Below are 24,278 nucleotides of genomic sequence, written 5' to 3'. Positions count from 1 at the left end.
TTCTGTTTGTCTTTTCCAAACTCTCCTTTACCCTCCAAATCTAACCGCCAACACCATAAGTCTATCCCAGATCAACCTCAAAAAAAGGAATCAGTTTCCTTCATCACCCAGCACAGCCACTTGATAACTAACACCTGTTAAACACTTGCAGCTGTGCTGGTTTACATTTCACTTAAAACCCCTAGCGTTCCTGGCCCTTGTAGATTCTTTGGTGGCCGCCATTTTTGTAGGCCCTATTAACTACAACTCCAGCATTGTCTTTTGGGAGATGCAGTCTATATATGGAAACTATAATAAGATCTAAAATGGAAAATTACCTATATGGTAACAGTGTCCTGGGAGACAGTCAGCATGGTTTTAGGAAAGGGAGATCGTGTCTAACTAACCTGCTTGATTTTTTTGAGGATGCAACATCGACAATGTATAATTGCAAAGCATACAACATGGTTTATTTAGATTTCCAGAAAGCTTTTGACAAAGTCCCGCATAAAAGATTAATTCTCAAATTGAACGCAGTAGGGATTCAAGGAAATGCATGCATATGGATTAGGGAGTGGTTAACATGTAGAAAACAGAAAGTACTGATTAGAGGAGAAACCTCAAAATGGAGTGAGGTAACCAGTGGTGTACCACAGGGATCAGCATTAGGTCCTCTGCTATTCCTAATCTACATTAATGATTTAGATTCTGGTATAGTAAGCAAACTTGTTAAATCTGCAGATGACACAAAAATAGGAGGAGTGGCAAACACTGTTGCAGCAGCAAAGGTCATTCAAAATGATCTAGACAGCATTCAGAACTGGGCAGACACATGGCAAATTACATTTAATAGAGAAAAGTGTAAGGAACTGCACGCAGGCAATATAAATTTGCATTATAAATATCATATGGGAGATACTGAAATTGAAAAAGGAATCTATGAAAAAGATCTAGGAGTTTATGTTGACTCAGAAATGTCTTCATCTAGACAATTTGGGGAAGCTATAAAAAGGCCAACAAGATGCTCGGATACATTGTGAAAAGTGTTGAATTTAAATCAAGGGAAGTAATGTTAAAACTTTACAATGCATTAGTAAGACCTCATCTAGAATATTGTGTTCAGTTCTGGTCATCTCGCTACAAAAAGGATATTGCTGCTCTAGAAAGAGTGCAAAGAAGAGCGACCAGGATTATCCCGGGTTTAAAAGGCATGTCGTATGCAGACAGGCTAAAATAATTGAATCTATTCAGTCTTGAACAAAGAAGACTACGCGGTGATCTGATTCAAGCATACAAAATTCTAAAAGGTATAGACAATGTCGACCCAGGGGACTTTTTGGACATGAAAAAAGAAATAAGGACCAGGCGTCACAAATGGAGATTAGATAAAGGGGCATTCAGAACAGAAAATAGGAGGCACTTTTTTACACAGAGAATTGTGAGGGTCTGGAACCAACTCCCCAGTAATGTTGTTGAAGCTGACACCCTGGGATCCTTCAAGAAGCTGCTTGATGAGATTCTGGGATCAATAAGCTACTAACAACCAAACGAGCAAGATGGGCTGAATGGCCTCCTCTCGTCTGTAAACTTTCTTATGTTCTTATTTTCTTATGAATAGAAAATATTTTTAATACAATATACTGTATGCTTATTACAATATGGAAAGGGAAATAAATCCAAAATGTCTTCCAATATAATGAAGTATATTTTGAAAAATCATCTGTAACTTAAACAGTCAACAGTGTTACATTTAGAAATATTCAAGCAATATGAAGATGACCGCACACAAAGAAGTCCTAGAAAGTCTTTATCTGCATCAGAACAATAAATGATAACGTTTCTAAGACTTCTTTGTGTGCGGTCAACTTTTTGCTTGAGATTATTGTTTTGACAACACAGCTACAACAGTCTCTTGAATGTGCGCTGCATTCTGTACTGAAATATAAAAAGAGATTACCTTTCAGGTCTTTTTTTATTTGAAGACATGGAGAAAGACTTCTAGTCGAAATGTTTGTCGTTGAATTTATTAAGTTTCTTTTAGTATTTCTATATTTTGAAAAATATGTGACAATACCATCATATTATCATATTTACCACGTGCATCAGTTTAGTATGCAGTAGCGTGTTCAGGAGACACAGACACCACACAGAGACTCCTGTAGCCAAGCTTAAGACTAGTGCTTCTGGAGTTGCATTCTTATTAATAACACAGTAAAAGCAGTGAACTCATTGCCACCATTTTCTGCAGGTTTCATACCCCCCTCCTAAAACCTATGGCAACGCCATCTGCAAGCATTCATCTAATGTGACATAATCCTGCAAGCATGAGGGAGGCTTCCGAGGGCATCGGCACCTTTATAGGGGTGGAGATGGCATGGCTCCTCCGTCAGGGTATACGCTAGTGTGCAGAGCAGGGGAGGACCAGCCTTACTGCCTCCTGGATATCTTGGCCAATTGAGAGTCAATGGACCAACCTCCACATCTTCCTCCATAAAATGCTGGACTTATTGGGGGTTGTCGTCAGGGCTGACAACACAGATGCGGTGCTCCACTTCTCTCTGCTCCTTCCTGTAGCAGTAGTGGCACCCCATCTCTTCACAGTGTCTGTGGGACAAATCTGCATTGATGTGGTTAGCACCCGGATCTGTGGTGGATGTGGAATTTGTATTGCTGTCATTTTTTTAATCAGTGGGCAAGCTGGCCTTCTGATGACTTGAAATTATTATTATTATTATTATTTATTTCTTACCAGACGCCCTTATCCAGGGCGACTTACAATCGCAAGCAAATACAAATACATTCAAGTGTTACAATACAAGTCTGTAACAGGGCGAGCAGCCCTGTACATTTGTTTATTTATTTTTAGATCGGGGTCTCCCCCTCCGCCCCTGTGCAGATTGTTTTGTATTGTTTATTTATTTTTAGTGTATTGTATTTATGTCGGCGAGCGCCGTATGTTTTATTGTTTTGATTAAATGACGGCGTAGCGCCGTGTTATTGTTTTGTTTATTTTTAAAACGTGTCCTGGCAGAGGCGAGATCGGTGCTCGTCCTCTGCCAGGTGTAATGAAAAAAAACTCGTGCAGAAGGTGGCCATCTCCCGAATTAAGTGATTAATTTAGTTGCTAATCGGGAGATGGTCACCTGAATATAAAAAGCCTGCAGCTCTCCAGTTCAGGGTGGGTGTCAGAAGGAGAGTGTGTGCGAGAGGAGTGACGGAGAAACGAGAGAAAGAAAATAACATAGGAACAGTGAAGGCAATCTGCCCAGCCTGACCTGTGTTTTATTTATTTTGTGTCCGTGATTTGTTTATGTTTAAACCTTTTATTTAGCTCTGTGAGCGAGTGTTTATTTTTGTTTGAATATTTTATTTATTTTTGGTTGCTTTAAATAAAACGGCGCCCGCGCCACTGCACCATACCTTTTTGTTGTTGTTGTGCCTTCTTCTGCCGTGACGTCAGACCCTCAGCCATTCCTGCCACAAAGTCATACAATAAGAAATGCAGGAACCACTGAATTGAGGCATGATCTGTGTGGAGTATATATTACTGACCATTGAGACAGGTGTGGAAGTGCTCCACAGCAGCAAGCAGATCCTTGTAACACAGTAGTTTTGTTCTGGCTTAGACAATGCCTGACTGAAATAACCTAGAATAAAAGGTCTCCCTAGCAGGGGAAATGCCAGTACTGGGGTGCGGCAAAGCTTCTCAGTTGTTTAAAGCTTGATGTTAAAAGCTTGTTCACACTTTATTCCCTTCTGAGAGAGCTGGTAAAGTGTCCAGGTGATAGTGGAAAAACCCCTAGCAAACCTGTGATAATATGACACAAGGCCCAGGAAGCTCCTGAGCTAGCAGACTGACCACTTCAGGACAACCTCTATATGATGGGTGTGTTTCTACTTCTTGTGGCTGACTACATGTCTGAGAAGAGTGCTCTGGTGTTGAAGAAGGTTAAACCTGCCTGGATGTAGTTTAAGGCTGGTCAGGCGGAAGCGTTTCAGTAGTCAACGCAGAAGTGGAGCTGGCCATTCTTCTTGGGTACCAGGACTGCAGTTTTTCAGGAGCAAGAATTTGTCTAAATGACACTTTGGTGCTGCATTTCCTTGACAAGGCACAATGCTTCTTTGTACTTGAACCAAGATGGGAGGGGCGTGTGAATCGGAACTGCCAGGCCAGTATATATGGGATTTCTGATCAAATATATTGATTATTAACTCCAAATCAATTCAATTTTCTAAGAGAGGTCATAACTACTATCATTATAGCAAGAGACGTACCTTCGTGTTAAAATATTTTTCAACAGCAGGATTTGATGCTGTGATTTTAATTACCTTATGCTCAAGTTTTACTGACTGATCTACAGAGAGTTTTGCTCCGTGCTGACATTTCAGTGGTTGTAACAGCGACAGTGTGGAGGAGGTGTGTCTATCATCTTTATACTGTATTTGTAATTTATATTTATGAAGAATGTACAATAAAGACAGATTAATCTGTTTTGAGATTATTCAGATAAGTCTGTTGTGTGATTCCTGAGTATGTACTTTTGACTTTTCCTGGGGAAGCGCTGGTGTAGCTCTGAGCCCTTTCCCTGGTTGAGAGTCGTGTTGAAGCGCTGGTGTAGCTCTGAGCCCTTTCCCTGGATGAGAGTCGTGTTGAAGCGCTGGTGTAGCTCTGAGCATTTTCCCTGGGTGAGAGTCGTGTTGAAGCGCTGGTGTAGCTCTGAGCCCTTTCCCTGGTTGAGAGTCGTGTTGAAGCGCTGGTGTAGCTCTGAGCCCTTTCCCTGGCTGGCTTTTTTAATATTTTTATTTGGCTTACTAAAGGTGAATCAGTCATTATTTAATTTAGACTAATAGACCTTTAAAGTTTGTTTGTGGTTCCAAACTGAGCAGTTCTACTGACATATTTACATGGTTTGGAATCCTTGGGGATGGGAGGTGAGTGGGGAGGGTATGGAATGCGTTACCTAGTCATGTTGTTGATGCTGAATCACTGGGATCCTTTAATACCCGACCTGACAACATTTAGATCAACCAGTTACACTGACCGAACACTGGCAGGCCAAATGGTCTCCTCTCATTTGTGAATGTTCTTGTGAATAAAATAAAGTTGTATAATCATCAAACTGTTCTAGACTGCAGTGGAAGAAGCCAACCACAGTCTAGAACATTTTCATCAATATCAAACTTGATTTCATTCATAAAAACAGACTCTTATAAGTGCAAGCTTTAGAAGAGGTCCTAGCATTGCAGACATTCCCATAAGACATAACAAAACAACATTCAAAAGGCAAAAGATTTTATTTTTGAAATAACACATATAAAATAAATCTATGAAAACAAGGCAGAATTTCAATAGGGAAAAAGTATGAATTTTATTTCAGAATTTTTTAAAAGGAAGTTTAACTTTAAATTACAATATTAAAGTTACAAAAAGCTTCAAAATCCCTCTGTTTATTATGACTGATTACAATCCACTGTATAGCTATAATGATTCTCCTAAAAGAACATTTAAAAAGACACATTTAAAAAAAAAACATACTGTCAGTGTCAGCCCTCTGAAGCATCACATACATGAATTAAAATATGAAGCTATACAGTAACGTTTTCAATTTAAACCACACAGAAGATATCTTGGGTGGGGGGTGGGAAAGAAGAGATTCCAGGAAAGCATCCATGGGTCACAGAGTGAAGGAATTGCATTATTGAGATACAGTAACATTAACGTGTATCTACTGTAAACTCCACTGGGGTCACCTTTGTCTATAGTAACTCTCTGATGTTAATATCTGGATTCGATGAATATAATGTATTGGGTAAAGGAGTGGTTGTTTTTTTATACCATATAAAATCTGTAGATAAAAAACTAATATATTCCTAACGGTCTCTCCCTGGTATCTAATCTCTTCTGTTGGTTATATGACCCAATTCTAGATGGGCCGTTGGAGTGGAACTCAGCTACTAGCGTTTATGCCTGGACATAGACCCAACTTACACTTCTAGGTTCTTATCTGCATATTCCAAATTGGAGTCTAAAATACATGCAAAGAACCAAAAGACCTTCTATACAAGAAAAAGGGCCAGTGATCATAAAGCTAATATGAGCTATGAGAATAGATTTTAAAGATGGTCAGCGCTCCTTTAAAATTAATTAAATTAAAGAAATTAATATTTGTTGCTTTTACGGTATCTGATGTCAGCAATTCACGATTAACACTACTTTCAGTTTACTCAGCTGACTTACCAGTTATCATGTATACTTTTATAAAGCACCCTGGGATGCCTAGTCATGACTTTAGATACATTTACATTATATTTTATTGCATCACTAGTTTTTAGGGTTTACATGAGGTTTAAAAAACAGCTGCACAGCACTTCCATAGTTTCCCTTTTTTCCCCACAGCAGCAGACAGACATTTACATTAATGAGAATTAAACACAAGCTGGAGCAGAGCAGGATTTATTCATCAAAAGGAAAACCCTGAAAAAAAAGAGCAATATTTCAGTACTGGTATAGGATGTGCAGGAATACCATAAAAAATAGTTAGTGTCACATTTTCAATACCCAGGCTTCTCTTCTTGCTTAACTACGAATGTTGTCTTTGTGTAGTTAGCAATGCTGCAATAACCACACCAGTAAACAGTGCCAGAGCCGTGTAGCTACCTGTAATCAGTTGCACTTGTTCCCTTTGATGAGGAAGAAGGTCCCGACAGCCACTCCCAGGAGCCCCAGAGTCAGCCCCACAGCGCAGTACGCTGTCTCCCCAACATCAGAATCTGTCTGCACATCCGGCTCTGTGTGGAGAGGGAGAGCAGTGTATTTGAATTGATCTTTCTTATTGTGTTTCAAATATATACGCTTAATGCAACATATATCAAAACTTTGTTTCAGTGATGAGTTGTGCAGGGGGCTCTCCCTGACGTAAGGCATGTTTGCTGCTGCCTTAATATCAAGTCATCTGTTTCTGTTTCTGTTTCTGGTATAAAATTATTAGACCTAAGTCCCGCCCCCCCCTCCTGTAGGTCAAAAATATATTTTCCACTTCTTACTGTAGGGGTTGGGGCAGCAAACCAGGATGGCATAGTACTACTGTAGTCCATGTGTTCAAATAAATACTACATTTATTTTACTTACAAATGCGTAGAATGGTAAAGACTTCTGTTAAAAAACAAACAAAATATCTGAGCTTTGACCTTCTGTCTGACTCCACACTCTTCAATGATTGTATTCATATTCTGAGAAGTTACATTGAGATGTGAAGGTATGGATTTCCTATTGAGAAACATGCATCACAATGAACAGGTTTCATCGTTGTTCTAACCGAACAGTGTGGGAATGTTTGCTGGAAACTTGAAATGCAAATATACTTAAAATACACGCAATGTAATACATATGAATACATGTGATAGAGGAGAGCAGTGACAGAGCATTGTACTGGCCGTCTGTTTGCTTTTTAAATAATAAAGTATTGATTATATGTCCGGTAAGTAAATGTGTTGCTGCTTACATCTCCAGGAATACTTCACTGCTTTTAGAGGACCTCTTACATGGCATAACAAAAGAGACTATAACCTGTTACCTAGCTTTACTTGTCGATTCAACATTTTTGTGCACCGCTGTAGTATTTCATATTGAAAGTCTTTTTTTTTTTCCTTTGCTAAAAGTGCTTGCAGACAATCAACCAAAAATGACAGTACATGAAAAAATGTTCGTGTCACATGTTCTGGACAGACAGAACCTGGAGAATATGAAGGTCGTCAGTCAGTCTTTCTGCTATCTGTTTTAATTTGAAAATGTAATTTAAATTACATCTTTAAATTACATCTTGAATTGCTTTAATCAGAAAACACTGCAGCTTAAAGTCTAACAGCTGCATGTCTTTTTCTGATAACAAGCTGAAACTCGGAGCAGCGGATTCAAATTAGCCGCCATTCTGAGACACGAGGGAGGGGCGGAGCCCGCAGCACAGAAAACAAACAAAAGCCAGGCAGTGTTCACAGCGACAGCGTGGGAGAAGTACGTGTGGACAAGTGCAACACAGTTAGAAGCAGTTAGAAGCAGTTAGAAAGCAGTTAGACAGCTGCAGAAGCTAAACTAAACTTCCAAAAAAAAAAAAAAAAAAAAACATGGTCTTCAAGCCAGTAATCTGTGACAACTGCATGATGTGGGGAATCTGAAAAAAACCAACAGAGCGTGTGTAAAGTGCTGCACGATCCAGGACTTGCTTCAACGAGTAAGTCTGTTAGAAATGGAGCTGGAGGAAATGAGACAGCAACAGGAGCTTGAGGAGCTGGCACACCCACAATTCATGGAAGTCTGCACCCCTAGCAGACTGAAAGCCACCAGGGAGATGGAAGAGGGTTGAAACAGCTGGGTTCAGATAGGCAGAAGCAGGGAAAAAAAGAAACTTTGTCAAACACAACCACCAGAAATCAAAACATCCAACAAATTTGAGCCACTTCAACATTTAGATGACCAAAACCAACATCAAGAGAACAAAAGGAACAACATCCAGGACCCTATAAACAGTGCTGGCCAGGCAGCAAAAAGAAGGGAGGTCATGATTGTTGGGGACTCCATACTGAGAAACACAGCAAGTTCAGTTCACAGTTTGGACCCCCTTACTACAACAGTGTGCTGCCTTCCAGGAGCCTCTGTCAAGCACATCACTGAGAACGTGGACTGGCTCCTAGAACGAACAGGAGACGACCCGGTAGTAGTCGTCCACATCGGCACAAACAACATTGGAAGAGACAGGCCAAGATCCCTGCAAAACAAATTCAGAGAGCTTGGATACTGGTAAGTGTAGTCCTGCTTCTCTAAAGGTAAGAATGGTAAAACGTACCAAAATTAATTGGGTTGCTAGTTGAAAAGCCAGAACTGTCCCACTGAACACAGAGCCATATGGTCATCTTAACTGAAGAGAACATTAGTACTTCTATTACAAACTACAGTACTACTTTAAGAAGGATAACACTTTTTTTGTAAAAATGCTGACGACAACAGCTGTCAGCAGAAGTGCATCCTACGATTGTGGCCATAAACATGGGTTTAAAGCTGTTTTGTACATCGGTCACAGAGACCCGGGGATTAAAAGCTAAAAACTCTTACTCTCACACCAGATGTAACAGCTGGTCATATTAGACCGCATGGCAGTACTTCGGTTTCTGATTGGCCATATGTGACAGGGGTGTAATAGGGTCCCACTGTAATCCGCCCTCCCGATCTCTTGTGGCGTTGCATGGGGCAGCCCGAAGTCGGGGCGAGCGACCTGAAAATGATCATACTGGGAGTTCTGGTGTGGTTGGTCGTTTCGCCCTGACGCGGAACCGCGTGGTCACCAAGCTCGCTTTCTGCAGTCAGCTGTGCTGTGTCCGCCGGTTGGCTGAGGCGGGGGCATTAGCTGATTGCGGAGGCGGGGTTGGGCAGTATTTAGGCTGCGCTGTTTCTGCATTCGGGCTCTCTGTCCTGGGTTAGCAACAGGAGTACGCTGGGCTGTTGTGTGTGTTGCTACTTTCATCTGCTCCTATTCCAGACCGCTGAACAGGCGGCTGCCTACGTCCCGACTACTTTCTCCTTCTCTTCAGAAGTCTCGTTTCCACTCAGGGCAGTGAGTGCTGGAGTATGCCACAGCTAGTGTTGGAAGGAGCCAACTGCAGACACAGCGCCATCACCACTAACGTGGCCATTTAAAGAACGGCAGCTACTATCTTTTTGGTGTTCTATATTATTATTGTGTGGGACTTTTTGTTTGTTTACTCTTTTTATTTTTAACCCGGTTCTACCATAGTTGGTACTACCGGGGGTTTTAGTATTTATTTTTGTAATACCTGCTACCCTGCCTGGGTGGTGACTGTGGCTTTGGCCCTGTTGTTTTTTTTGTTTATCTTTAATCAATAAACCACTACTCAGTCGCCAGGTGGCACTGAGGTTTGCCCACAAGCTTCCTGTGTGTGTGATGTCATTGCTGGTCCTCCCAAAGACTACACCCTCTAACACCATACATTCTGTATTTTGAAATGAACCAATAGTACTTAAGTTACAATAAACTTTAATCGGGTCATTGCAAAAAAAGAAATATTGATTTGCAGGAAAGAACGCACTCAGGAAATAGTTAAAATTAGTTAAAGACTAGGCTTTTATTTATTTTTTTTAAATATGTATTTTTTTATCCCAAAGACAGACTGCAGTACATACATTAGAAAGTTTACAAACGAGAGGAGGCCATTCAGCCCATCTTGCTCGTTTGGTTGTTAGTAGCTTATTGATCCCAGAATCTCATCAAGCAGCTTCTTGAAGGATCCCAGGGTGTCAGCTTCAACAACATTACTGGGGAGTTGGTTCCAGACCCTCACAATTCTCTGTGTAAAAAAGTGCCTCCTATTTTCTGTTCTGAATGCCCCTTTATCTAATCTAAATTTGTGACCCCTAGTCCTTGTTTCTTTTTTCATGTCAAAAAAGTCCCCTGGGTCGACATTGTCAAGTGCCCAACTGTTTATATGACATTTAAACAACAGAGCTTATTTAAAACATACATATTTAAAATGTAAATTAGTCATGTGTGCACTGAACGCTCTGTAACAGCACATCAGTCTGGTGTTAGCGATTAAACGTTGATTAATTGACAGAAGTTTGCAATAGATTGGTAAGTGGTACTACATAAAATGCGTTGTCTGCCATTTCAGAATTTTACTCGCGTACCCAAGTTTGAAAACCGCTGCATAAGAAGAAACCACATTACCAACAGATACAGATTAATAGTAGTAGTATTTCAATACCGTTGTCCTGACTGGTAAATTCTTACCTTCCAGCTGCCCCTATATTTTGACAATTTCCATATCAAAAATGGCTTTTTTTTCTTGACAATTTTCATTCTTCAAGCAAATATTTTGGACAGTTTTTTTAAAACAAGTTTTGCTTTATTTTTGCAACACACGTTGATGTTGTTGATATGATAAACGTGTATCTGCTTCAGGTATTGTATTGAATTTTTTTTCAAAGTTAAACGATGGCCCGTATTACACAGAACACTAAAAATAAAATGTCAAATATACAATATATATTTTGTTGGTTTTGTGGATTTGCTATATTTTAAACATATTTTAGTACTGCACATAATGATATGGTTTTGAAAATGCTACTTACCAAAACCATGCTGCACGTGAACTGTATTACATAATAATGTCCTTTATTCCGATTCCAGTGGTGTTTTCTCAATGCAAGATATATTATATACAGTGCTGTATAAAATCACATACACTATATATATATATTTTATCATGCCGTGTGACAGAGATCGATCGAATGGTGCTTGGTGTTAGATCTCCCTCTCGACCTGTGAGGGCACGGTGCACGAGGAACCGAGTACCCTTAACTAAATGGCACGACAATTTATTCCTTAGGATAGGTGGAAATCGGTCATTTAGGAAGGGAGCGGAGCTACGGTACCCAAACACAATGACACGGACGGTAAATGGTGTGGCATCCGAGGATTGGAGGAGCGGATGCGCTCGTTAACATAGGGGTCATGAGCGAGGAAATAAATAGGGGTCATAGTGTAAGTGATCTGTTCCTTCATAAATGGTTAGATACAACCTACAAGGAGCCTGTGTGTATTGTGCTGAAAAACTGTGAGTTTTGTCCTGTCTGTGTTAGTGTCTGTTGCAACTGTCTGTTTGTTATTTTAGACTACTAAACATGATCCCGAGCTGTCGCTATTCAGCCAGCATCAAACACAGACACCAGCACTTCCCTTTGTTCACGGAGAACTGTATGTGCACTATGAGCACTAATATCACTCACTGTTATCTGTGTTGTGTTTCGTGTGGGTGTAGTAAATTGGACTTTTGGTTGCAATTTTGAATGCTTGAATCAGATCACCGCGTAGTCTTCTTTGTTCAAGACTGAATAGATTCAATTCTTTTAGCCTGTCTGCATACGACATGCCTTTTAAACCCAGGATAATTCTGGTCGCTCTTCTTTGCACTCTTTCTAGAGCAACAATATCCTTTTTATAACGAGGTGACCAGAACTGAACACAATATTCTAGGTGAGGTCTTACTAATGATTTGTAAAGTTTTAACATTACTTCCCTTGATTTTAAATTCAACATTTTTCACTATATATCCGAGCATCTTGTTGGCCTTTTTTATAGCTTCTACACATTGTCTAGATGAAGACATTTCTGAGTCAACATAAACTCCTACATTCTACAACAAGAACTATCTACATAGGTGGGAGAGACTGCACTTAAACAGAAAGGGAACCAATCTACACGGAGAAAGGATCCTTGAGGAGGTCCAGAAGCATTTAAACTAGGAAGGAAGGGGAGAAAACAAAAAAACAGAAGGGAGACCACATCAAAACAAGGGCAACAACTCAGGTAAGACAACTATGAAATGTATTTATATTAATGCTAGAAGTCTCATAAACAAAATGTTAGAACTTGAAGCTACTGTACTAACAAGTAACTACGATGTGATAGGTGTTACAGAAACTTGGTTGTCTGAGAGTGATGGAGACGAATATAATATTAGTGGGTACACACTGTATAGGACACGCAGGCAGGACAGAAGCAGGTTAGTTAGACACAATCTCCCTTTCCTAAAACCATGCTGGCTGTCTCCCAGGATATTGTTACCATATAGGTAATTTTTCATTTTAGATCTTATTATAGTTTCCATAAGTTTACATATAATAGAAGTCAGGCTTATTGGTCTGTAGTTACCTGGTTCGGTTTTGTCTCCCTTTTTGTGGATCGGTATTACGTTTGCTATTTTCCAGTCTGTCGGTACAACCCCTGTGTCAAGAGACTGTTGCATGATCTTGGTTAGCGGTTTGTAAATAACTTCTTTCATTTCTTTGAGTACTATTGGGAGGATCTCATCCGGCCCAGGGGATTTGTTTATTTTAAGAGCTTGTAGTCATTTTAAAACTTTTACCTCTGTTATGCTAAAGTTATTTAAAACAGGATAGGAACAGGTCGACATGTGAGGCATGTTGCCCGTATCCTCCTTTGTAAAAACCTGTGAAAAGTTAGAATTTAATATATATTGCTATTTTTTTTCTTTGTCTATGATTTTTCCATTTTGTATCTCTTAGACATTTAACCTCCTCTTTGAATGTTCTCTTGCTGTTATAGTATTGGAAAAACATTTTGGAATTGGTTTTAGCCTCCTTAGCAATATTTATTTCTATCTCTCTCTTGGCCTTTCTAACTTCCTTTTTGACTTGTTGGCAGTTCCAAGTACTCTTTCTGTGTACTTTGTTTTTGGTCCCTTTTAAACGCTCTGTAAAGTGCCTTTTTTCGCTGAATATGTTTTTTAATTGATCTATTAAACCATTTTGGCCATTTTGTTTTAGATTTAGATTCGTCTACTTTTGGGATGTAATTGTTTTGCGCCTCTAGTACTACATTTAAAAAAAAAACAGCCATCCTTTTTCTGTGGATGTTTTCTCTATTTTACTCCAATTTACTTCTGTTAGTCTCTGTTTCATACCTTCATAGTTTGCTTTCCTAAAATTGTAAACCTTAGCTTTAGTCATTACTTTTCAGGTTTTAATAAACACTTCAAATGAGACCATGTTGTGGTCTGATTTTCCCAATGGTCTAGAGCATGCTCTTATTATTATGCCCTTTGAATTTTTGTCCATTATTTTGACCTATATTGATTCTGCATTGTTTTCTTCGTCCACATTTAACACCTGGGCTTCAAGACTATTTCTTATGTATAGCGCTACCCCTCTGCCTCTTCTGTCCTGCCTGTCTTTCCTATACAGTGTGTACCCACTAATATTATATTTGTCTCCGTCACTCTCAGACAACCAAGTTTCTGTAACACCTATCACATCGTAGTTACTTGTTAGTGCAGTAGCTTCAAGTTCTAACATTTTGTTTATGAGACTTCTAGCATTAAGATAAATACATTTAATAGTGGTCTTACCTGAGTTGTTGCCCTTGTTTTGATGTGGCCTCCCTTCTGTTTTTTTTTCTCCCCCCTTCCTTTCCAGTTTAAATGCTTCTGAACCTCCTCAAGGATCCTTTCTCCGAGTAGATTGGTTCCCTTTTTCGTTAAGTGCAGTCCGTCCTGCCTATATAGATAGACTCAGAATGTAGCCTACAATTTAAATATGCGGCACCTTTTTCCTTTCTCATTTATTATGGTTGAGGAACAAAATATTCTGAAGACTGGTTTTGTTTTATTCATAAAAATGTTGCAAAAACTGTAAAAGTGCCACACAATAAGATACTGCTATATTTAAATAATAATAATAATAAAAAAAGGACGTTTGATGTATTCAATCTAACCGACTGAAATGTCACATATATAATTAGTATTATATAAACAACACATTTAGGACTTAGCGTTCAGTGTCAGTGCAGCACTAGGGTATCGGCAAGTTAAAATGCAAGTATGATCCGTGTGTGGAATGTGCACAAAAAACAAGTACAATTAGGTCTATCGATATAGATTATGAATATGTATTTTAAATGTGTTTGCCCGAATCACGCCTAATGTAGCCTTACAATAATGCTTTTTTTATCATTAATAGGCCTACATGTATTACTGTATTTGCTTTTTTCATATTTCTGACTTTTTTGCCGGTGCTTTCAATATCCTCAATGTTTTTAATCAAATGTTTGTAATGACGATTGTACAAGATGTCTGACTTTGTCTTTACACCTTAAATTGTGAATTTCCATCCGCACTTGCCGAGGCTCATTATGGGTTAGTCCTCATTGTCTGACTAACTTGTTCCACTTGTTCAGACTAGCTAAACCACATGCTGTTTGGTACGCTGCAATCAGGACTAACTTAGTACAGATATGCAGGATTTGCTAGACCACTTTTTAGTCCACTTGATGCGGACTAGGTCCTGTCCACACTACGTCTTATTAGTTGCCTTTAAACCAGCTTAAAAGTGCTAAATGCGGTTTGCGTCCACACTACACAGCGTTTAATACCCTACTTGGGAACCGGACTTAAGTCCACCTCAGGGGGTAGTCTCGAGTCCAGTTCTAAATTAGATCACATCAGGTAGTGCGGTTTATCAGAAGTGTGGACGCTGAATACCGAACTACACTCCAATATCCCCAAATGCTTTGTGGTATGTTTGGCGAAATACTGCCGCCAGAAGGACTTGCTATCAGTGTACACTCCGCAATGGGTATTCATTTTTATGCTTAAAAGAAAGACTGTCAGGACATCTCTGTTAAACTAGTGGGGGAAATAACAAAAGAACAACGTTAAATTAGACGACCGCGTAACTTGTCAGCTCTGTTTGAAATAAAATTAAGGGGACCAGAATTAGGGGCAGGCAGATATGAAGGTAAAAACAAAGAATATTTTGTAATTAACAGCTTTTTTTTATGAGTTTAATTATGAAAACAGAATCAGCTCAATTTGGTAATAATTGGTCCAATTAAGTAATGTAGGGCACAGTTGGAACAAACACCAGGAGGGACACCGGCCCTCCAGGACCAGGATTGGACACCCCTGGTTTAAAGGGATGTCACCTGATTAAAAATAAAACCCGAAAACTTCAAGCACTACTTGTGTGTGTTCGCAATTACTTTTTCCAAAATACTTCTTTTATTTATTTTTTGCAATATGCACCACTATTAACATGAAGCATACCACATTATTTTAAAAAAAAATGCATTCATTTCCAATATTCATTGTGCTGCTAGGAACTGTAACCGAACTATTGTAATATTGTGTGGACGCATTAAGCCTGACTAAACATGAAATGGTGCTTTAGTGTGGATGCTTTGAGCTGGATTAATTAGAGCGATTTCCAGTACGGTTCTTCAGAACGGTTATGTAGTGTGGATGCTTTGAGCTGGATTAATTAGAGCGGTTTCGAGGATGGTTCTCCAGATGATAGTGTGAAGCTGCGTACTAACCTGCAGACTGGCTAGTACGGTACTGTCTCGGGATCAGCCTTCACTCTGTACTAATTTAGTACCCATTGCAACGAAGAAAGAAGCGGAACATAGTTGGGTATCAGCTGATCCACAACCTTAATACACAGCACAGGATTAAACTCTTCATAGCGCATTACCAAACAGGACCTGAAGGGGGAGCTCAAAATATGGAGTTGGTTTCAGTTTATTATATAATTCAAACTATAAATAAATTATAAATATCATCTAGTGTTATTCACAGGATATCAGCACCCCTGTCATAGACGTGAGGAGGACTTGCATGGACACAGTTAGTGATGAACCTAATGATCCTTGTGAACCCGGTCAGACAAACCAGCATAAGAGAGAAAAGAACCTCAACGGGCACAAGCCTGGAGTTAAATGGCCAAGAGCTTGTGAGAAAACTGCATGGGACACAGTAAACACAGATCTCTGCGTTGCATTAGAAAGATTAAGTGGAACAGTTGAAAAGAAGCTGGATAAATTTGGGGACATCATCTACGCATATGGAAGCGAGAGGTTTAGAGTTGAAAAAAGGAAGGAAAAAGTACAAACTATTCCTGGAAAGTCTAGACGGCAGCAGGAGATTGAACGCTTAGTTAGAGAAAGGAGACAGCTGAGGAAGCAATGGAGAAGAGCAGAACAAAGTCAGAAGGAGGGACTCAATCTCTTACAAAGGGTCATAAAAGATAAGCTTGCAATATTGCGCAGACCTGAGCACCTACGGAAACGCTACAAAAAGAAGGAGCGTGCGAGAGCTAACTTTTATAAAGACCCATTCAAATTTGTAAAGAAGTTATTCACCAGTGAGAAGAATGGCACACTAAAAGCATCTAAGGTTGAGCTGGAGAGATATTTGGAGGAAACACATACAGATTCAAAAAGGCAGAAGCCTATGTCAATTCCGTCAGACATCCCACCTATCAATCCACCAGAATACCAAATGGAGGACTGTGCACCTAAGTGGAAAGAAGTAGAGCAAGCTGTGAAAAAAGCAAGGGCTTCATCTCCAGGGCCTAATGGAGTTCCATACAGAGTGTACAAGAGTGCTTCAGGAGTTCTACGAATCCTGTGGAAATTGATGAAAGTGGCATGGGAAAAACAGGTTGTACCAAGAGCATGGCGCCGAGCAGATGGAGTCTTTATACCTAAAGAAAAAGATTCTACAAGCATCAGTCAGTTTCGCCCTATTTCCCTATTAAACGTAGAAGGCAAGATTTTCTTCAGCATTATTGCTCAGAGATTGTCAACTTACCTATCAAAGAACTGCTTCATTGACACTTCCGTACAAAAAGCGGGCATTCCAGGTTTCCCAGGATGCTTAGAACACATCAATGTGATCTGGCAACAAATTCAATCAGCTAAAAAAGGAGAGGAAGGAACTCCATGTGACATTCCTGGATTTGGCTAATGCATATGGTTCAGTGCCACATGAACTACTTTGGGCAGCATTTGATTTTTTCAGTGTACCGATGACAATAACAAATTTAGTGAAAGCCTACTTTGGAGATTTGCAATTTAGTTTTTCAACTTCAGAATTCAGCACTACATGGCAATGCCTAGAGGTTGGAATAATGGCAGGATGCACCATTTCTCCACTGGCTTTTTCCATGGCAATGGAAGTAATCATTAGGGCATCAAAATGGGTAGTAGGAGGAGAGCTGGGCTTCTGGAATGCGACTACCACCAATTCGAGCATACATGGATGACATGACAACCATGACTACAACAGTAGCCTGCACTAATCGGTTATTGGGCAAATTAACCAATAACATTGAATGGGCACGAATGCAATTCAAGCCCACTAAATCAAGGAGCATCTCTATAATTAAAGGCAAAGTAGTAGATAAAACATTCTTCATTAATGGTGAGGCAAAACCAACAGTGTCTGAGAAGCCAGTGAAGAGTCTTGGGAGATGGTACGACGGGGAACTAAAGGACACAGTTCGTGTGGGAAAAGTTAGACAACAAGCAGTGGAAGGTTGAAGAGCATAGACAGCTGCGCTCTACCAGGCAAATTAAAACTCTGGTGCTTTCAGTTTGGTCTACTGCCGAGGCTGCTGTGGCCACTGACTGTATATGAGGTTTCTTTGACAACAGTAGAGAAGCTGGAAGCTTTAATCAGTTCATACATCAGGAAATGGTTGGGAGTTCCACGCTGCCTCAGCAGAGTGGGACTTTATGGTAAAGGAATACTGCAGCTACCAGTCTCTGCTCTAACCGAGGAGTTTAAGTGCGCCAAGGTCAGACTGGAAATGACATTAGTAGAGTCACGCGATAAATGCGTAAGGGAAGCAGCACCTGTGTTGAAAACTGGAAGAAAGTGGGCGGCAAAGAAAGCTGTGGAAGATGCAAAGGCTGCCCTTCGAATTGGTGATATCATGGGGCAAGTTCAGCATGGAAGAGGGGGTCTTGGACTTAGTTCAGCTCCTCCTACATGGCACAAGGCAGCCCCAGCTCAATGGAGGAAGCTGGTAGTCAACGAGGTGCAAAAGCAGGAGGAGAGGATGAGGTGCATAAAGGCAGTTTCCCAGGCCAAGCAGGGAGAATGGATGAGATGGGAGAGTGTGGAACAACGCAAGATTGGCTGGCAAGACCTATGGTCAATGGAACAGAGCAGGATCAGTTTCCTCATCAGGTCAACATATGATGTTCCCCGTTCACCACAGAATCTAAACCTCTGGGTAGGAGAGGATCCCTCATGTCCTTTGTGTTCATCACCTGCAACATTAAGGCACATTTTGACAGGATGTAAGGTGGCTCTTAGTCAAGGACGGTTTACTTGGTGCCATGACCAGGTGCTGCGATGTTTGGCCTTAGCATTGGAAGACTGGGTTTACCCAGTGGAGGTGGGTTGTCGAGGATTTGTGGCACACTCTACAACCCGGTTTCTGAGAGACGTCGGATTCAGTGGCCAAGAGTTGCGTCGCACAGTGAAGAACTTATCTGAAGCAGCAGAGAGGAGCAGCAACTGGCTGTGGTTGAGACAGAAAGATTTTGGCTGGGGATCTCAAGCACAATAGAAAGAAAGAAACGCTGATGTACGGGTAAGTAAGCTGGGCTGAGTTGAGTGGGGGACGGAGGTGGGTGATGCTGGCGCCAAGAATCACCGTCGAGCCCTCTTGAGGTGTCGTGGGCTAGTCGACGAAACACCGAGGATGGAAGGTGCCCACTTGAAGACCCCAGAGATGTACCCTACTTAGCTCAATCCAGACAGCTGTCATGCTGATGCGCTGGGGAGACCGCACTGTGGTTGAACCCCGGAGCCAGCATCACAGCCGTTGTGTGTGCTGATGCGCCAGGGAGGCAAAATAAGCTGATCCCTGGAGCCAGCATTACACTTCAGCCATTAACACCAGACAGAAGGATATCTACATCATCATATGGAAGGAAACGTAAATGGATGGAGACACATATGGATCACATTAGTTTACTGTAAAGCTACGTCTTAGTTGGTGCTTATCTTGGCGAGAGCAGAGTCCAAATCAGCATGAAGTTTTAACATCTACTCTCGTGTAATGGAAATCTGGTGCTTAATAACAGGAACAACATTTTATTTAGAGTTGGTGTTGAACTTAAATCCAATCATGGCCATCAGCAACACGAATCTACTAACTACTAAAAAAAAAAAAACTAAAAAAAAAATCACCTGGTTCTCTACTACCCTTTTTTTAATGAATATAATTTAATACTGAATAAAAACAAACTATACTAACAGCTACCCAACCTATATTAATTAATACATCGCGTTCTGTCGGCTCCAAACTGCCCAGCATCTTGATGCAGACACGCTGCTGCGGACGTCAGCTGTAAACGGCGCAGTGCGGACTGCGGGTTAAACCGATGTTCGTGTAAGGGGCATTTTATTGTGTTTTCTTCTTCTTTATCAGTGTCATACTTTTGGCGTCTTCTGAATTACTTTCCATCTTTTTTTATTACATTTTAAACCTTTTAAAAGGCAAACCCATAACAACATAAGTGTATACTGAGCAAAAAAAAGAGGGGCAAAATATACACCGGTATTGTCTCCCCTGTGCTCTATGGGTTGAGCACCATGGTCTCAATCAAGTTACAATTCAATGAGAGAAAAAATATATACCCCCCACCCCGCCATTTTTTGGCATTTCTACACGAATCATAGGAATGGACCTGGGTGAGGCCATTTTGACTTTTTCACCTATGCGTACTGTACATCCTAGTGTTGCCCTTTGCAAAGGTTGAGCAATGACGTATAGGCCTTCATTGCCAAGTTCGTTACTTAGCAACCGTAAAAAATAAAAAACAAATCCGCGGAAGCAGCCAAAAAAAACAGACAGAGACAGAGAAAACAAAAATGTAGTCTTTAACAACATATAGTGCAGTTCAAATAATATGAAACATTTTCTGAGCAATCTTTCCAAGATTTTTTGAATGTATTCTTTTTCCAGGCCTGGAAATTGGCTTTTTCAAATTCCAAGACTTTTCCAGGAATTCCATGACCGTACGAACCCGACTTTGTTAGCGCCCGACCCCCCCCCCCCCCGCCTCCCGCCTCTCAAAACAGTTCTTTTCCGAGGGTGCACTTCACGTGTACGTGTTTTGTGACCAACAGAACATAAACAACCAATCACAGAACACTCACACACACACAGAAACAGAACATTCAGTCCAGTGGCCACACACCCCTGTTCTGACTGAGGCTCTCAGCTGTCAATCTCGCTCGCAGCAACACAACACAGACGCTGTATAAATATCTGCCTGTCCAGAAAAAAGCGTCATAGCAAACCTCAGCTGTTTTTCTGTTCGTTGGGGGTGAGGGTCGGGGGCTATAGCTTGCTCAGCCCTTCCTTGGTGCGCCATTGAGCCCAGGCACAGCTGCATAAGGCATGGACCACTTGGGGTTGGGAGCAAAAGAGATCTATAAATTATAAAACAACAATTGATACTCGTGCTAAAAACATCACGATACTTGTTTGGTTCAGCGTCTGTTTATTTTGGCCACCGTACCGTTTTGTTTGTGTTTAGCGTTTTGTTTCCTGTTTTGTTTAAATGTTTTATTTATTATTTAAAAAGAGTGCAGTTGCAACTCACCCCCACAGCCCTTGTGTGCGCTTGTATTTCCACCCGTGACATCATCCTGTTCACATTTATATTTTTTTGCAATAATGTATATGGTGCACAACACATTATTTTAAAATAAAATACAGTGCATGGTGGGATACTGTCGTATTCATTTCCAATGTTCATTGCGCTGCTAGGAACTGTAACCGAACTATTCTAAATAGCGTGTGGAAGCAGTAAGCCCGACTACACATGAAACAGAATTTCAGTGCGGGAGCATTGAGCTGGATTAATTGGAACGTTTGAGAGTAGGGTTGTCGAGATCGGTTACAGAGCCTTAGTTGGGAAAGTTAAATAATGCAGTCTTTTTACATAGTGAGATTTTTAGCCTGTAAACCGAAAAATAGCAAAAATACTCTCAGGCAAGTGGGTTTGTTTGATTTATTGTCCAAGTTAAAGTTTGGTTCTGTACACTGAGTATAGCGGAAAGCAAGACCATACAAAGAACGAGACGAGAAAACATGAGAAAAGATTTAAATAAGGAGATTCGAGAAGGGAATGAAGATTAACACGGAACAGAACGAGGGAGGAGCCCGAGCTCCTGCACCCTATAACTCACCCCAAGGTTACAAAATAAACAGAAGTGTGCTGAGAATAGCACCGAACCATATCAACCTCTGTCAGTGTCAAAGCCCTTTCCCTCACCCGGTCTACCTGTCCTGTTACAGTGACATACATACAGATGTATAGTCACCCTACAATACATAAATATCAAGCAGTCTGTGTGTTACTCACCCCAGAACGTTGTGAGTGTTTCAGGCAGAGCGCTGTGCTGGACCTGGCAGGAGTACACATCTCCCAGCTCCGGAGTGAAGCTCAGGTACGAGAACATGTTGAGGGTGAAATCTTTATTGGAGTAATACTGGGTGAGGGTGACTCCCTCAGTCACTGGCAGGGTATTCTTGGTCCAGGTCACTTTGATGGCTGCCGGGTGAAAGTCAGTGATGAAGCAGATGAGAGTGTTGGGCTTCCCCAGCTCCAGGTCATTCTCATGGAACAGTGTAACACGAGGGGGGTCTGTGGAACACAAAGGTGTTTCTACATTGTAAGAACAGCACTAACAAATATTAAAGCCAGGGACAAAAACAGTTCAATTAAATCACCATTAATGTGCTTCAAGACCCATAATTGACGTGCTTGACACGCATCTCAGCCCATTGAAGTGAATGGAGAGACGAGGGCTGGATGTGAACCACAGAGCACACAGTTTAAAGACGAACATCTCACCATTCAACTAAAGAGCGAGCTCTGCGTTCGAGAGGTAAATACGAGTCATGCTGATATCAATGTTATTAACTCAGCAGCGGCTAGGAAGACATTAATTACAGTGCAGGGCTTGAATTTCATTTTTGTGTGCTGGGGGGGATTTCCCCCTATGCTCCAGCCAATGGGGGGGATTCCAAAATTTTAGGGGGGAATGGCAAAAGAAAAGGCACTTTTGCACATAAAAAAAAATATATGTATTTTACTGCATCATCATGCACTCTGGTGTTGCTTTAAAATAAGCTGCTTTCAGGAGACCTAACAGCTGTTCATCACTGTGACACAGAGCACTCTCCATTGCTTTTGCCATTGCCTGACATGAAGTTTTTGCTGCAGCAGAAGAAAAATGTGCTTTTCATTTTAACCAGAGCTCCATTTCTTTTTTTAACTCTTTACACTCAGCCCTATTTCCGTCTGTTTTTCACTGTTTTCATTTATGTATGTTTAACTACCGGATAGTTAATACTGCATGCATGTAACATATCAAATGATAGGCCACATAATTTTTCCTTTGATATTATGTAAGTTGCAACAGGATCAGGCATACTATGTGGTAGTAAAAAACGTTTTTCCAAAATAATCATGTTTGGTCACTGATATATATGTTGTAATCATAGATGGTTAAAAAAAAAAACACTGCACCATTGAACCTCAATATGAAATTAACATGGGGATGGGGATGGGGATGGGGGTGGGGGGTGGGGGGGGGGGAGGGGGGAGCTGAGCTTCTAAGCTTTCCAACGATACCGCCCCTTCCAGTCTAGCCGCTACAGTGATGGAGTAACAGACTCCAAACGAAACCTAAGCTGTGAACTCTGTCACACGATGTGTTGGGAGAGGATTATTCATTGTTTTATTAACAATAATATGATAACCAATCAGAGTGCAGTGTCCTTACAGGAACATTTGGTGGTACCTTTGTAAGGACAGCTACCGCATATACCATAAACATATGGCATACACACACTGAATATATACACACTGAATATGTCTTTGGAAAGCCCCGAGTCTGTACTTTTAAACAAACCAGGTAGGTGTCTTTTACGATGTCCGAGTATTATGTGCGTAACCTTCGGTGCCCTGGCGCCCCAAAGTGAATGGGGCTGAGTTTTAAGTTAAAGCGGAAGTCACCGCTTGAAAAACACCTAGGAACACTTAATATCGTATTAAAAAAAAAAGAGTTTGCTTTCTGCAGTCTACTGAGTTACTAATAATCCTAAAGACAGCAGCTGAGAATCACGTACCAGAGAATTTCTCAGAATGTTCTAGCTGTCACTATCTGTAACTACAAGTTGCTAAGAAACTAGATACACATTTTGCTTGCTTCTGCACTTTTCTTCCACAATGCAAAATACTATCCACTGTTGGTAGGAATACAATGTTACTATAAGAAGTTTGTTAACATGTGATTAGTTACAAGTAGAATACTTGTAAAGACTTGATTGGTTACTGTCTTATGTAGAATCATGCCTGTTTAGCTATATAAACTCGTTGTTTCTGCCTGCATGCAGAGAGAACTCTTGGGTTGCTACAAGAACTCACGTTCAGTTGCTCTCTTGATTGTCTCTCCCTGCGATTGCTTGAATATGATAAAGTGCATTGAGTAACTCTGGATCTAAATTTTGACTGAAGTGTTTATTCTTCCACACTGTGCTGAGAACCTCGTTTCCAGCTAAATATGGCTGTTTTCGTTTTCACTGCATTTTCTCAGGTACAGCTAAACAAAGATATTGCGTTGGCTGAAAAAACGTAACAAGCAGACAAAAATTGTTTTTTTTTAAACAACCTTGAGTGACAAAATCAGCAACATTTTTCAAGTTTTATAAACCTTTTAAAATTATGTTGACACGCTAATGAAAAGGAACGTGCAATTTGCTGCCAGTAAAATAAATCTTATGCACGGGAGAAAAGTTAACGGCAAACCTTAAGCCTGGCAAAGACAAAACCCAAGTTTTTGTATTTCTTTACATTTCTAATACTACGTAGAAATAATACTGAAATCATAACATCAGT

At 40.6% G+C, this 24,278-nt stretch overlaps 1 protein-coding gene across 1 annotated transcript in view; it reads right to left on the bottom strand.

Annotated features, from left to right (window-relative positions):
- Positions 1-5,255: 5,255 nt before the first annotated feature.
- The window catches only part of LOC117969056 (H-2 class II histocompatibility antigen, A-U alpha chain-like), a 35,636-nt gene continuing 16,613 nt past the window's right edge, over positions 5,256-24,278 (bottom strand). The window contains exons 3-5 of the mRNA XM_034916960.2: positions 21,738-22,019; positions 6,638-6,768; positions 5,256-6,454 (exon numbers count right to left, since the gene is read on the bottom strand). Of these exons, the coding sequence (XP_034772851.2) occupies positions 6,644-6,768; positions 21,738-22,019 (407 nt within the window). The 3' untranslated portion in view covers positions 5,256-6,454; positions 6,638-6,643. The remainder of the gene's footprint in view (positions 6,455-6,637; positions 6,769-21,737; positions 22,020-24,278) is intronic.

Source organism: Acipenser ruthenus, chromosome 41, assembly GCF_902713425.1.
Source record: "Acipenser ruthenus chromosome 41, fAciRut3.2 maternal haplotype, whole genome shotgun sequence".
NCBI lineage: Eukaryota > Metazoa > Chordata > Actinopteri > Acipenseriformes > Acipenseridae > Acipenser > Acipenser ruthenus.
This window is presented reverse-complemented; position numbering and strand designations above follow the sequence as displayed.